The sequence below is a fragment of the Clupea harengus genome, chromosome 14, assembly GCF_900700415.2.
Source record: "Clupea harengus chromosome 14, Ch_v2.0.2, whole genome shotgun sequence".
NCBI classification, from domain to species: Eukaryota; Metazoa; Chordata; class Actinopteri; order Clupeiformes; family Clupeidae; genus Clupea; species Clupea harengus.
The window spans coordinates 22,002,391-22,016,748 of NC_045165.1; the positions used below are offsets into that span (position 1 = coordinate 22,002,391).

The 14,358-nt window shown below is 45.8% G+C and overlaps 2 protein-coding genes across 2 annotated transcripts; both read left to right on the forward strand.

The window, feature by feature from the left end:
- The first annotated feature begins 478 nt into the window (after positions 1-478).
- utp25 (UTP25 small subunit processor component) lies at positions 479-11,000 on the forward strand. Its single transcript, XM_012824072.3, has 12 exons — positions 479-646; positions 820-859; positions 1,002-1,161; positions 1,266-1,529; positions 6,665-6,753; positions 6,849-7,241; positions 7,401-7,617; positions 7,755-7,957; positions 8,379-8,561; positions 8,972-9,081; positions 9,327-9,572; positions 9,965-11,000. Exons 1-12 carry the CDS (start codon positions 543-545, stop codon positions 10,218-10,220), a joined length of 2,265 nt encoding a protein of 754 aa, XP_012679526.1. The 5' UTR covers positions 479-542; the 3' UTR covers positions 10,221-11,000.
- On the forward strand, positions 1,537-6,640 carry LOC116223529 (piggyBac transposable element-derived protein 4-like). Its single transcript, XM_031580601.2, has 2 exons — positions 1,537-2,406; positions 2,924-6,640. Exon 2 carries the CDS (start codon positions 2,994-2,996, stop codon positions 4,806-4,808), a length of 1,815 nt encoding a protein of 604 aa, XP_031436461.1. The 5' UTR covers positions 1,537-2,406; positions 2,924-2,993; the 3' UTR covers positions 4,809-6,640.
- Positions 11,001-14,358: the final 3,358 nt, after the last annotated feature.

Sequence of the window (14,358 nt, forward strand, 5' to 3'; positions counted from 1 at the left end):
GCTGTCTGTGACCTGAACCGTTAGCATCTGAACCCCTAGCCTCCTTCCTACTATCACCCTTTGACCTCTGTTCTCATCCCCCTCCCCCACAAGTGAACCCCCCACACCACTGTCTCTCCTTCCTGCCATTACCTGTGGGGTGTTGTCTCACCCCTATATTCGACCTGACTATGGTATAAATGCCAACACATGGTACAGTCAAGTAGCCATTCCCTGAACAACATGCTTAGATGGGGTCTCAACACTGAAATCAACTCCAGAAATCCTGACTGAGTCTTCCAGTTCGTTCTTCAAGTTTCGTGTCTACCAATATTTTGATGGGAATTGTGTGGTGAGTTTTCAAATGCAACACACATGTCCTTCCTTCCTTCCACATGTCCTTCCTACATATTCTAGTCTGTGCTTACCCATTACGTGCGCAAGGCGGTGCTCTGATTTTTGTGTCGTGCATACTCCGATCTAATAGGTGGCAGTACTTGCTTATTTCCTGAAACACCAGAGAAGTATTTGTAACACGTGGGTTGGCTGGCAAGCGTGTCAACATGGGGAAGAGACAACGACGGGAAAACGATGCTATTAGCAAATTAACAAAGAAGCAGAAAAAACATTTGAAGGAGTTTGGCGAAGAGCATCCCTTCCACGATAAGTAAGAAGGGGAACAAGGGCATGGCATGTTATTGAATACTATTGTGTTCTTCTGGTGTAGAAATGATCCACTAGGATAGCTGCTAGCAAGCAAGCAAGCTATGGAGAGTATCATCATATTAGTAACAGTAAATCATAGTTGCTTCTGCTGATTTTTCTCTTGACTTTTTTCAGTGTTAGTGAGAGACCTGAGAGGACGCAGATTGTACATCTGGTAAGTAACCAGTCATTTCTCATTTAGCAGAAACCATTAACTTACTACCTGCGCTGACGTCATTTTTGTAAACTATCGACCTAGTTGAAGGTGGTTAGGTAACTTTGCTGTCTTTGCTGGTTTTATTTCACTTTACCTGCAGCGTGACAGTCCAAAGCGAAAGAATGCTGAAAGCGATGATGAGCTCCAGCCGGAGGAGCAGCCATCAGCTTATCAGAAACTACTGGGCACGCTGAAGCACTCCGAGGATGATAGCGAGGAGGACGAGAGCGATGAAGAGGAGGAAGAATTAATTGAAGAAAGTAAGTGTAACTATCCTATGTCAAGAACTGCCTTATATCAGACACAACATTACTTCCCATGCTTGTTGTGAATAGTTGTAAGCACAACCTATGATTCCTTGCAGAAGAAGAGAGTGAACTTGAATCTGAGCAAGATGGTGAGGAAGAAGACGACACAAAAGAGAAGGAGGTTGATCCTGTTCTTAAGGGGGTTGAAGCAGTGGTGGAAGCTGGTGGAGCATTGGATGGAGTTGATGACCGTGAGGGAGGCCAAGCAGGGGATGAATTCACAGACAAGAAGCACGAATCCCAGTTCTGTTTGGAGACAAACATCCCTACAGAGGGAGATCCAGATGGAGAAGATGACACCACTACTGAAGGGGACGAAGGTGAGGGATGACTGACACTTAAACACAGCATTATATCTTACAGTGTGTTAATGTATGAAACTCTATATGTGTATATATATATAGTTGTGATGCCTCGTCAAACTAATTGTCCATTTAAACATACGCTCTTTGCCAAAATGTCTTGTTATCTGCAAATAAAAAAACATTTTCTATCCAAACAACTAAATGATAAGACTTGGATAGTTTAACCAAGAATATTATAGTGGTTTATTTATGTACTCAAATCATAGAGGCGCATTTTGTACTATCTACCATATCTTACGATCTCCATCTTCTCGAACTCTTAGTGGCCATGACATGATCCTTATTTTTTTCAAAAACCTACTTGAATAATCAAAGCCATCTCTTCTACGAAACTGTGTAGTTATTATTCGCCCCAGTACATTTTATTCCGCGTTCAATGGTCATCTTCCACTGATTAGCCCTTACGAAAATGGTGGTTTCTCCTATCCAGTCACTAGCGTCTGATTTTATCAAGTAGTACTCCTTCTCAGGTTAAAAAACATGCCCATTGCCCATCTTTGAGTAAATTAGAGATGTGATTGGTTTATGCACATCCATAGTTCTATTTGCCATGCATCACCGCACCTAATCCATTACGCATTCACACAAGGCATTGAATTAATTTCGAAGACAATGGCATTTTTGACCACGAGATTTTTACAATCTGTGCGTTGCTTCGTGACTCCTCTAGCTTAAAAAAGGAAGATATATATACGCGTGATCAAGTGCGGAAGAGGATATTTTACAGCGATGACGAAGTTGTCAGCCGCAATGAATGCCATTCAGATGGAGCTAGCCTGCATTCCCCTGAAGAGGAGGCGTTGGCGGAACAGCTGGATTGTGTCCTCGACACGTAAGTACACATCTGCATTTACGGTTGCACATAATACTATTAGCATGCATTTCGGTATGTTTCCACTTAATAGCTTGCCTACCTAGTATTGTCTGCAAGAATGCCAGCAAGTCTGCTCACTGGCTGAGCTGCTAACGTTAGCTACTTGAAGGTGGCAAGCCAAGATGCAGTCTTTTCATCACACATCGTTTTTCAGTAGTTCAACATCTAGTTAGGCGCTTATGACAACAAATACATGTTGTCTGCAATATATATATATATATATATATATATATATATTACTATGTACCATGTTCTGTTTACGTTCATTTTCAATCATGAAATTTGAGGATGTAATTATATATCCTCATAACAATATAGGCACATTGTGTTTTATTTTATTTTATTTTACAATATCTGTTAGTCTTAGTAATATCTTAGTAATCTGAGGTTACTGCAGTTTTATTTTTGCTTGTGCCCTTTTGCTACTGGATTGCTGGGTTGTTTGTGTGACATTTGCCAATTTCTTTCATTTCAGAGATGTCCCTGCAGGAGGCACATCTGGCTTTACCTCTCCCCAACTACCCAGTCATTCCTATGAGACTCCCATGGGTTCATCTGACCTCTCCCCTCTCCCAACGCCTCTCAGCTCTTCTGACCTGCCAAGTCCCTCAAGCCTTACTCCAAGGAAGAAAAGGACCAGAAATGTGAGTGTGAGCCCATCCAAGAGGAGTGCAGCCACACCTTTAAAGAGGAGCACACCCACACCGTCAAAGAGGAGCACACCCACACCGTCAAAGAGGAGCACACCTTCAAAGAGGAGCACATCTGCCCCATTGGAGGATAGATGGCATGATGCGTCTGAGGAGGATCTGAGCCCCCCACAGTTTCCATTCTGCCCTAAGAGGACGCCTGGAGCTCAGCTTGATTTCCAGAAGACATACAGCCCCTTGGAAATTTTCAAGCTGTTTTTCACACCTGTTGTCCTTCAAACGCTGTGCACCAACACCAACAAATTTGCTGCCCAGAAGCGTGCGGAGGGTGGAAGGGGGCGTTGGACGGACGTGACGCCAGATGAGATGCTCAACTTCTTGAGCCTTGTGGTGTATAACGGTCTGGTCAAGGTGTCAGCTCAAAGGGACCTGTGGAAGAAGACTCCCCTTTTCAGGTTTCCCTTTCCTTCCGAGGTCATGCCAGGCTACAGGCATGCGGCCATAAATGCAAATTTACATATGTGTGACCCAGCTGCTGGAGTGGTGAATGACCAGCTCCGTGGTAAGCCTGGGCATGACGGGCTTTTCCGCCTGAGGCCTCTTCTTGATGACCTCCTCAATGCCTGCAGGGCACACTACCACCCACACAAAAACCTGTCAGTTGATGAGCGCATGGTAGCCACAAAAGCCAATAATAGGATGAAGCAGTATATGAAGGCCAAGCCCACGAAATGGGGTTACAAGCTATTTGTCCTGGCCGACAGCCAAAATGGTTACACATGCAACTTCTCAATTTACCAGGGAAAGTCGCAGCATCCGAGTGGCAATGGGCTGAGCTTTGACGCAGTTGTCGACTTACTCAAGGTGCCCTATCTTGGCACAGGGTTCCATGTGTATGTTGACAACTTCTACACCAGCCCCAAGCTTTTCACCCATCTCCACCAGCTGCGCTTTGGGGCATGTGGGACCTTGCGGGAGAACCGCGTGGGGTTTCCACGCACAACGGAGAATGCGTTGACCAAGAAAGCTGCTAAAGGGGAACTGCGCTGGATTCGTGAGGGCCCCCTGATTTTTGTGAAGTGGAAGGACGCGCGTGACGTCATCATGTGCTCCAGTATCCACAAAGCCTTCAGTAGGGAGTGTGTAATGCGGCGTGTCCGGCGCCCTGATGGATTCTGGTCCAAGGAGGAGATTCCTGTGCCTGAACCGGTCACAGAGTACAACAAGTACATGGGGGGGGTGGACCTCTCTGATGCCCTCATCAAGTACTTCACCGTGCACCGGAAGACGTTCCAGTGGACCACAAAGCTGTTTCTGCACTTTGTAGATATCGCGGTGGTAAACAGCTTCATTATCTTCAAGGAGATGGCAGAGGCGAAGAAGCAGAAGTCCCTCACCCAGAAGGGCTTCAGGACGGTTCTGTGTGAGCAGCTGGCTCAAGTTGGGATGGGGAAGGCATCCACCTCCAAGGCGGAAGAAGTTGTCATTGCTCCAAAGCCAGAGCCCAAGCCTTTTACCTGTTACCCGGGCCTCGTCTGTGAGCTCTCTGATGACCCCTTTCTCTCTGCCTCCAAGGGGAGGAGGAAGTGTCGACGATGCAAGAGCTCCACCATTTACAAGTGTGAGGCTTGTGATGTGCCTCTCTGCATAATTCCGCGTCGGATGTGCTTCACAGAGTGGCATAAAGACAAGCTCAGTCAACCTGACTGATTTTATTTTACGAAAGACTGAGACCACTGGACCAAACATCAGGACAGGCTACCTCATTCTAAGTGCAAAACCACGAAAAACATGCATGATGATGTACTTCTATATGGATTTGGATAGGTTTTTGAGTATATTATGGAGAGGCTATAGACCATTGTTGGTAAAACTGGAATTTGTCCATTGTGTTTTACTTTAATCAGGAACTTGCGACCAAGTCCTCCGACCTACACTGCACTGCACTGCAACTGCGACATCACAGCTATGACGACTCATCTACGGAGACTTTCTACCTCATCAACATCGGATCCGCCGGCACGTTCCCGTTCCCTGAGAATTTAGCTACTGTTTTACCTTTGCCACTGTTCATGTACTTGATCTGTTTTGTTCACTGAACATAACTCGTGATATATTTTCATGGTTGCTTGGTAGTTGGCTTCGCCACACCATGCAAGGGTTATTGTTAGTATTGCTTCTCAGAGACATATGGTCTGGCATGCAATGCTAACCATTTCCCTCTCCTAATTTTGCACCATAATTGCACAGATTACACCTTCATTGGCCTTCATATAGCCAAACACGCGAAGGGAACACTCAAACCTCGTGTTTCACATAGGCTCGTCCTTTGTTTACATCACATTTATGTTCACAAACGTGCACACACATGCATGCGGAACTACGGTGACTGAACAAAGGAGCGCACACTCGAGCACGCAAGCTCACACACACATACTACCTCTCTTTCACTCACACACACACTCTCCTTCAATTCATTAGTTAGTTACATTTAGTTAGATTATATATATTTTTTTTATTTCTGATCATTGTGTTAATAAAAGCTTTGATTTATATACGCTGGTCTATTTAAATGTCAAACAAGAATGGGTGATGCCAACCTCTTCTGTTAATAACTCCTTCAACCTCGCTATTAATTAGGTAACTTTGGTTGTAGTTATTAATTTAATTATTAATCAGAGTTCCAAAATGAATAGTTTAGTATATTTGATGAGACTGATACATTACATTGAGAGTAATTTGTGATTGATCTTTATCTTGACCACTGTGGAGGACAGAACACTTTGTGTGGCGCCCCCCTATATGTTCAACCTAATTTATCTGCCTTTGTGTTGAATGGTTGATGCCTTTCCAATCGGTTGAGATTACCAACATATTGGTGCTGTTGTCAGGATAGTAGCAATGTTGTCTTGGTGGCCCTTGAGAAGACAGTTTTACTGTTTATGCACAGTTGCACCCACATTTATGTGGTGGCTGCTCACAAGGTAAGGTACCTACATTCTTTGGTGCTCCCTTGTGAGGATGGTACCCATTGTACCTACACCATCATAGATACTCTCAAGACCATTTATTACACTGAAATGAATTCAAAATGGTTTGCTGTAGTACAGATTTTGGATAGGTGACGAGACACTTGGAAATGGAAATGGTGGTGTGCTAGGCCATTCTGCTATGCACAGAAAATGTTTTCTTATGACAAAGTTTTACTTTTTGCTGCTCTGAAATGTATACTAACCTTTAACTAAATGCAGTTGATGGCCCAAGGGTCTTCTTTAATTTAGGCCCTGAATGGTTATTATGCAATGTGTGGATCCATAGATGTTCAAGTTTTGCATTAAACGTTAACATAAAAAATAGGCAGACATTTTCAAAAATACCCCACAAAGAGTTTTTAATGTATTAAAAAGAAAAAAACTGCTGTTGATGTACAATTACTAGAATCAGAGGTGATAACTCTTTCATCCAACACACATCATCCAACAGCAGCACTTGTCACCTGGAAGCCTGACTTATTTTGTAAAATCAATTGTGTAATTCTTCTGGGCTTGATGATTCTTTCTTTCCAGACACTTTCATGAAACACATGAATACAGAACTTACTGAAGAGGAGGTGAAGCTGATGGCAGATGGTAGAAAAACTAAGACCCAGATCAAGGTAATCCTCAACTTCTTGGATAGTCTGGGTTGTAAGGTCTAAAACTAGATAGAACTGGAGCCATATTTAAATAAATCTCATGTTCTTCCATACAGTGGCCCAGACTGGGTAACCTGCTATGCACCTCTAGCCTGGAGAGGCTCCCAGCCCCAGGGCAAACCTCCAGCATTGACATCCCCCCTCTCCACAAGGCCCTTCAGGCTAACTGGACCTCGCTGAACCAAGCCTTTCAGCCAAAGGGTGCTCCTCTGCAGGAGCTGAGCGACCTGCAGAGGGAGCTCTTGGGTCTCATGGGTACCTACAGGGATGTGTATGTTCCCGAGTGCTCGCCTTCCACTGATGCAAAGGAGGTGAGGAGCGCCTACTGCCTCCATGTTCTCAACCATGTGCTGAAGGCCAACTCCAACGTGCTCACCCACAACGCCAGCCTCAAAGTTGGCGAGATGGCGGAGGATGAGGCCCGAGACCAAGGCCTTACCAGGCCAAAGGTAACATTCTTAAGCCTCAGATAGATATCAGGATGTCAAATACATTGCACCTGCATTCAGTGACTTTCATGTATGGGTAAGGGGGTACATTTGAAACTGTGAGTGAGATGGCATCTGCCTACCCTGAGGTTACCATGCACTGATTTTGCTCTTGGACAGGTGCTGATCGTGGTGCCCTTCCGAGACAGTGCCTTGCAGGTGGTCCAGACCTTCGTCCACCTCCTGGAGCCCAAAGAGAAAAAGATTGACGTGAGCAACAAGAAGAGGTTCAAGGATGAGTTCGGGGAGGATCCCGAGGACCGGCCAACCAACCTCATCAGACCCGACGACTACCAAGCTATCTTCTCTGGCAATGTAGATGACCATTTCAGGATATGTAAGCGAGCATTTCTACTAATTTCCTATCGAGGGTCTGGTTTCTCCTACGACCAATTTCACGAAAAGCATTTCTTGCTGTGTTTTTCTTTGTCAACTCCTGTAGTTGTTCCTTTTCCTGTGTTTGTGGTCATGTAGGTGTATCTATATTGAAGCGCAGCATTCGTCTTTATTCGCCGTTCTACTCATCGGATATCATCATTGCCTCCCCGCTGGGCCTGCGCACGGTGCTGGGGGTGGAGGGGGAGAAGAAGCGTGACTTTGACTTCCTGTCCTCCATCGAGGTGGTGGTGTTGGACCAGGCGGATGTCCTTCTCATGCAGAACTGGGAGCATGTGCTGGTACGTCCTCAACTGAGCCAGAGCGCCCTCGTTAGAGCCGCCGCTAAGCTCCCGTGGAACGGTGTTTGCAAGAGATCCTGCACTATTTGTAATGAGGCTTAACAGTTAGATCAGCCAGTGTATAAAGAGAAACGACCGGCGAGCAGATCCTTCCAGTATTGTAATGCACAAGAATATAAATGACCCGTTAGCCTGTTGAACTCGTCTATTCATCTTGATAGGTTCATCATCCATTCATTTAGGCAAAGGGTTGTATTCAAATAGAAGTGCAGGACATGACACTCCATTGTAATGTATTCTTCCAGGCAGGGTGTTCAGAATCATGGCTTTAGCATTTTGTTATGGCAGTTGAGAGCAAGAAACTCGAAATTGTTGAAGTTGGTGCAAGGGTGTCTGACCAAAGCCCCTGTTTATTTCTCAGCATGTAATGAAGCACCTGAACCTGCAGCCGTCGGACTCCCATGGAGTGGACTTTTCCAGAGTGCGCATGTGGAACCTGAACGGCTGGGCAAAGTACTACCGCCAGACTCTGGTGTTCAGTTCCATCCAGGAGCCTAAGATAAATAACATTCTGACCAAGCACAGCTTCAACTGCAGAGGACAGGTGAGGCAGTTCTTACATACTAATTCTGTCCTGTGTGTTCATTGAAAAAATTAAAAAAAACTGATCCCGCATACTCCTGGCTCTGTAATTGGTAAACAATGATTCCAGTACTTACTGAACAGGGTGCTATGTCAGAGACTGGAAGAAGAGAATGCTAAAGCACTGACCGTACAAACACTTACTTTGACATCCCGGCTTAGGATGGGATTTCCTTGTCTAGCTGTTTTGTGGTTGCTGGTTTTAGCCTTGTAACTCCATACTGGACCGATTCTGATCATTATAAAGCCCAGGTTGAAAAATACTGAAGTTTCCCTTAACAGGGTTTTTAATTGTTAATGTTGGTAATATGTCATTCAAAAAGAATGGGATTTTTAATTGATATTAATTATTGTCATGTTTATCTTTGTTAGGTTGCCACCAAAAATCTCCCCAAAACAGGTTCAATCTGCCAGGTGCTTGTGCAGTTGCCACACGTATTCCAGCTGTTCAGTGCAGACAGTTTGATGGACCAGGATGCGAGGTGTGTTTCCTGGGAAATTGTGCAGCAGTATGAACACAAGGGGGCGCTGTTGATCACAGTAGTTTTTGTGACTTGCTGTTTTCTTTAAGCATCTGCTGCAGGTGTATGTTTGCTGGTGTTTCTAGTGTTCTCTCTTATTCCTCTGAATGGCACTATTTTTATTGTATGTAAACCCATTGATATAAATGGAATGTTTCTAACATGGGTCCAGTGCTGCCACTAAACTGACTGCTTTCATTGGACAGGTTTCAGTTTTTTGTGGACAAGGTGTTGCCCCAGTACAGAGACTCCGTCATGTCCCACACCTTCATCTACGTGCCGTCATACTTTGACTTTGTGCGCTTACGCAACTACCTGAAGAAGGAGGAGGTGAACTTCACCAGCATCTCGGAGTACTCGCCGCGGTCTGAAGTGTCCCGGGCGCGCCATTACTTCCAGAACGGTGACATCCAGTTCCTTCTCTTCAGTGAGCGGTTCCACTTCTACAAGAGGTGAGGGGACAGAAATGGCATTTTGCCAAAATGTTTAACCACAGATAACCTCTTCATGAACATACTGTTGGAACCGTGGTGCTTTCCACCATTTCTGTGAGCACAGGCTGTGCTGATTTTTCTCAGATTCTCTGACAGGATTTGAGGATTTTCCCTGATGAGATTACTGGCTTTGAATCACACCATGTGCTATAGTCTACTTAAAACAGAGAGGTTGTTACTTTGTACACTCAAAAGAGCTTTTGTCTTCTAAGGTGATAGGTAGATAGAAGTGTTATATCATATGTCATTAAGATAAAATTTAATGTAGGTTTATGACAGAATATATGGTCATTTATCAACAGTAGGCTATTCTCGGTTTAATATCAATACTCCTCTCTCTGAAATCATAGATACACCATAAAGGGGATCCGACACCTCCTCTTCTACGGTCTGCCCACCTATCCCCACTTCTACAGCGAGGTGTGCAACATGCTGCAGGCGGGCACTGATGTGGTCGACACTGCAAGCTGCACCTGCACGGCCCTCTACTCTCGCTACGATGCCCACAAGCTGGCCGCCGTGGCCGGAGCAGAGCGGGCGGCCCAGATGCTGCAGTCCAAAAAGCCAGTGCACCTCTTCATCACCGGGGAGGACAAGGCCTCGTGAGAGAGAGAGAGGGAGAGCGAGCGAGAGAAAGAGAAAGAGAAAGAGGGAACAAGAGGGTTTGGACTGGGGTAGACGTCCCAAAAGCATTGCAGACTTTGCACACACTAAAGTGTGACTAGACATAGATCAGAATTAAATGCTGCACTGCCTCAGGAAGGAAGCAGCTGTTTTGGGGTGTTTTTTTCTTCTTCTTCATCTTCTTCTTCTTCTTCTTCGGCCTAAATGGAGCAAAACTGGGAGAGTTAATTACATGTCTGACTGTCTGACTTGAAGGGCTCTGTGAAATTGAAAGCCTGTGGATAAGTCGTTCTGCTCTGTAACACCTCCTCCGGAAGCCCATGATGTGTATGTGTGTGTGTTTGTGAGACGGAGAAGGATGCAGATGGTGCCGTTGCAGTTAAATGGCCATGATGTCTGTTGCGTCGATCATTGCCAGGGAAGTGCATCTGCTGTGGCTTGTAAGGAGGATTTGATTGACTCGTGTTTTGATACACATCAGAATGGAAAGATTTTAGGAGTTGTGACACAGCTCTTCTCCTCAGACTGTTTGTATTTGATATTGTCTCTCCATTGTCTTTCAATGCAAACTATTTCACACAATACACAACAGTTAACATAATGTTTTTCACATCTTGTCCATAAGGTATGTAATAAATTGTTTGGATATTATCATAACCTATGTGATTGGTGTGCAGAGTAACTTATAGAGGGCAGGTATTGTATTGGCTCAGTAGTTCGTATTTGTGCAACCTCAAAGCTATAAAGTCTCTCCAAAGCTCACAAAAAGATGGTGTCCATCTTTGGGTCAAAGCTGTCACATAATCGGCCACATCTCTGATAGTGTAGTAAATCACTAGATGTTGTGTATTCTAAATGAACAAACCAGCACGCATCACCCATATTGCCCCCATCCACTCCTATTCACTGAAAGCTGGAAGTATCCACGTGATAAAGGTGCCCTTTTCTAAACTACCTTGTTAATCTCCAGAGGCAGCTGGAAAGTGAAGTCCCCGCCCTCCCATCCCGTTATCTCCTGGCAACATCGATCTTCATAAGGCGCGCACGGTGTGGTGGGTTGGGCCGCTGGAACTGTATGCATGTCTTAGTATTGACTGAATTCTCTGAATCTGTCAATCAGCCATTTAAACCCAGTGGCCACACTGAGTGGGGAGCAAAACATGTAGTTATTGAGACAATGTGTTTTGGGATAATGATTAAGACGAGTGCTGAAGTTTACATAATTCCGCTATTGAAACAGCCGCTGTACTTGATGTCAACCCTGACCAGCCCTGATAGAATCACTAGATCTTCCAAGCAACACTAACAGACTGCAGTCACCTTTTCCCACCTCTGGGGCTCTTCTTAGCTCGGGATCCTTTCGATGACATCTTAAAAGCTTCGGCTTGACCTTCCCCCTCGTCTCCGAGCCGCGTGTCAGTCCCCCGGCTGCGGCCCCTCGCTTACCCCCACTAAGAGTGCTGATGTGTCTCTTGACTGGTGGCTCGCTTTAGTCCCTCACCCCAACAAAACAGGAGAGATCACCTGCAACAACGCGCCGCGAAAATCAAAGATGGAGACTTGAGGGACGAAAGGCCTGGCAGGCAAATGGACGTCAGGAGAGAGAAAGGAAGAGTGACTCTAATAGGTTACGGTGTCGTCACCATTCATATGCGTCTATCGTAATTACACTGAGCAGCCCTTTTAATTGCAAATTGAGCTGACATCACTAAAGTGGTCGCTAAAGCATTTGTTTGCGTAGGAACCAATGGCCGTCCTTGCTAATGTTATATAATTAGCTCCCTGTCGATGCACCTCTAACTTGGAACAGACTGGTGTTATAATCGACTGCTGGCAGTACGTAGAAGCCGTGTCAGGTCAGCTTCCAGAAATGTGTGATCGCATGACGTACCAACAGTGGCAGCAGCGCCAGTGTTCGGTCAGACCCAGGCTGAACCCAGGTCACACAATTCTGGCAGGGTAGAACCCACAGATACCCCCCCAACACTTCACTGACATGGTCAAATATTGTGAATAGCAGTTCTTTGCAACACTAATACCAACAACATCATCCTGGTCCATTCCCTGCACTAGAACTTGCAGACCTTTGAAAAATAGCGTCACCCTCACCCACCAACCTCTCCAGTGTTGTGGCCCGGGGTGTTGTGAGGTTGTGTAATAATGTCACGGGCCCTGTCACACGCAGTAGCCGACTGAGCACAGCTGGAGAAAGGAACAGCTGACATTTAACCCAGCGGTGTGCCCACCACAACAGCTCATGCAGGCCAGCGCACCAGTGAGCTGTGGGGCGACGGAGAAATAGCTGTGTGTTCAAATAAACTTCATAAATCTCTCTCATATATATATATAATTATTATTAATAAATATATATATATATGTATTATTATTATTAATAAATACATATACCGTATATATTTTTTTACTTTAAAATGTGTTAAATGAGACCCAGTGCAGGTGTGGAGAGTGAAGCGAGAGGTTTAGCGAGAGAATGCTTCCGTAGACTTTCTCGTTCTCTTCAGCCCTGTTTGGCTTTCTTCTCCCTACTGTACTCTCCTCTCTCTAGCCCCATCCATCATTTTCTGTTTCTCACTTGTCAGCTGGGAGATGAAGTGGCTGTTGCTTCCTGAAGCACAGACACTGTCGTCGTGAATTATGAATATGGCTGGGCATTTGTGTGGTTTGGCCCTGGTCCAGTTTGCCTCAGAAAGGCAAATTCTCTCCCAACCCCACCCCAATTCACCAGTCTGCTCTCTTGCAGGCAGTGTTACCTCACTTAAGTGGGCATGGTGCTCCCAGGTGTTGACTTGTGATAGTGTACCTTTCACCGTCAGATAATCATCATTTATAATGTATGCCATAAAGATGAAATGAGTGTGTGGCTGTGTGCGTAGCGGAGGGCAGGCAGATGCGTTAATCAGGCTCGTGCACGCTGTCTGTGAGTCCTCGGAGCCCACTGGTCAGTGAAGGTGACCTCACTCTCCCTCATCCGTTAAGGACCCACGGTCTTTGTTATTCTCCACCACGTCCGCCGCGTTAGTGGGAAGCTTGTTACCGTGGCAACCCTGCCTCAGCGGCCCGCGTGTCTGTGGAAGGGGGTTGCTCTAGAATGGTGTCAAGAGTCAGGCTGTTGCTTGTTTTTGTTTTTTTTAAGACAAAAAGGGTTGCAGGGTAGAGAGAGCAACAACAGATTGCGGAGGATGAGCATCCGTGCCACAGCAGAAGGTTGAACCAGCAGCTCTCCTCCACCGAAGACCACCAAACTGGTTCTAAAACAGACATATCCACCCTCCGCATGATTGGTTTGGGGTAACCACATCTGGCCCGCAGCCTTGGTTGCTTCCTGTTGATCCTGGGATGATCACCAGGGTGGACTGAGGTGATTGCAGAGATTTATGCCCGTGGATGGGATGGTGGTGTAATGTGACCTTCAGCGGCGATACATACCCCATCTGCTAGGATGACAGCATAAATCACCAGGCCTGACAAGAATGCTGATTCTGTTCTCAGGGACTGCGCTGTGATTGGTTCCTCATCCTCAGGGGTGCTTTCTCCTTGACATCAGGGTGTCAGTTGTCGGGGGTCCCAGAGCCTTCTCTGGCAGCAGTCCTGCCACCTGGGCCATGGAACTCAATGGCCAATTCGGTTTCCATAGCAGCCAAATGGCATGGATTGCTGAGGCACCTGCCATTTCGAAGTTGACCCATATCAGTGTATGAAAGCATTACATAAATTGCATGATTACCTCAGAGGAATTGTGAACGACCTATGCCAGTGGTGTGTCAGTGTATACACTGATGTCACAAAACCACAGGTCAGGGAGTCACGTGAGTATGGATCCCACACACACACACACACACATACACACACACACACACACACACACACACAAAGACTTTTGAAGGTCTCTGAAAAACTGTTAAGACCTGTTGTTCTTTCTTGCGCACATGAACAGCACAAGCTCTTCTGTGTCTGTACATTAGCAGAGGAAGTGGTCCATATGTTGATGTAGGTGAATTGATGAGCATTACTGATGCCAGAACTGTGAGGGACAGCCTTCACATTAGTAGATGGGAGCGAATACCCCCCCCCCCCCCCCCCCCCCCCCCCACACACACACACA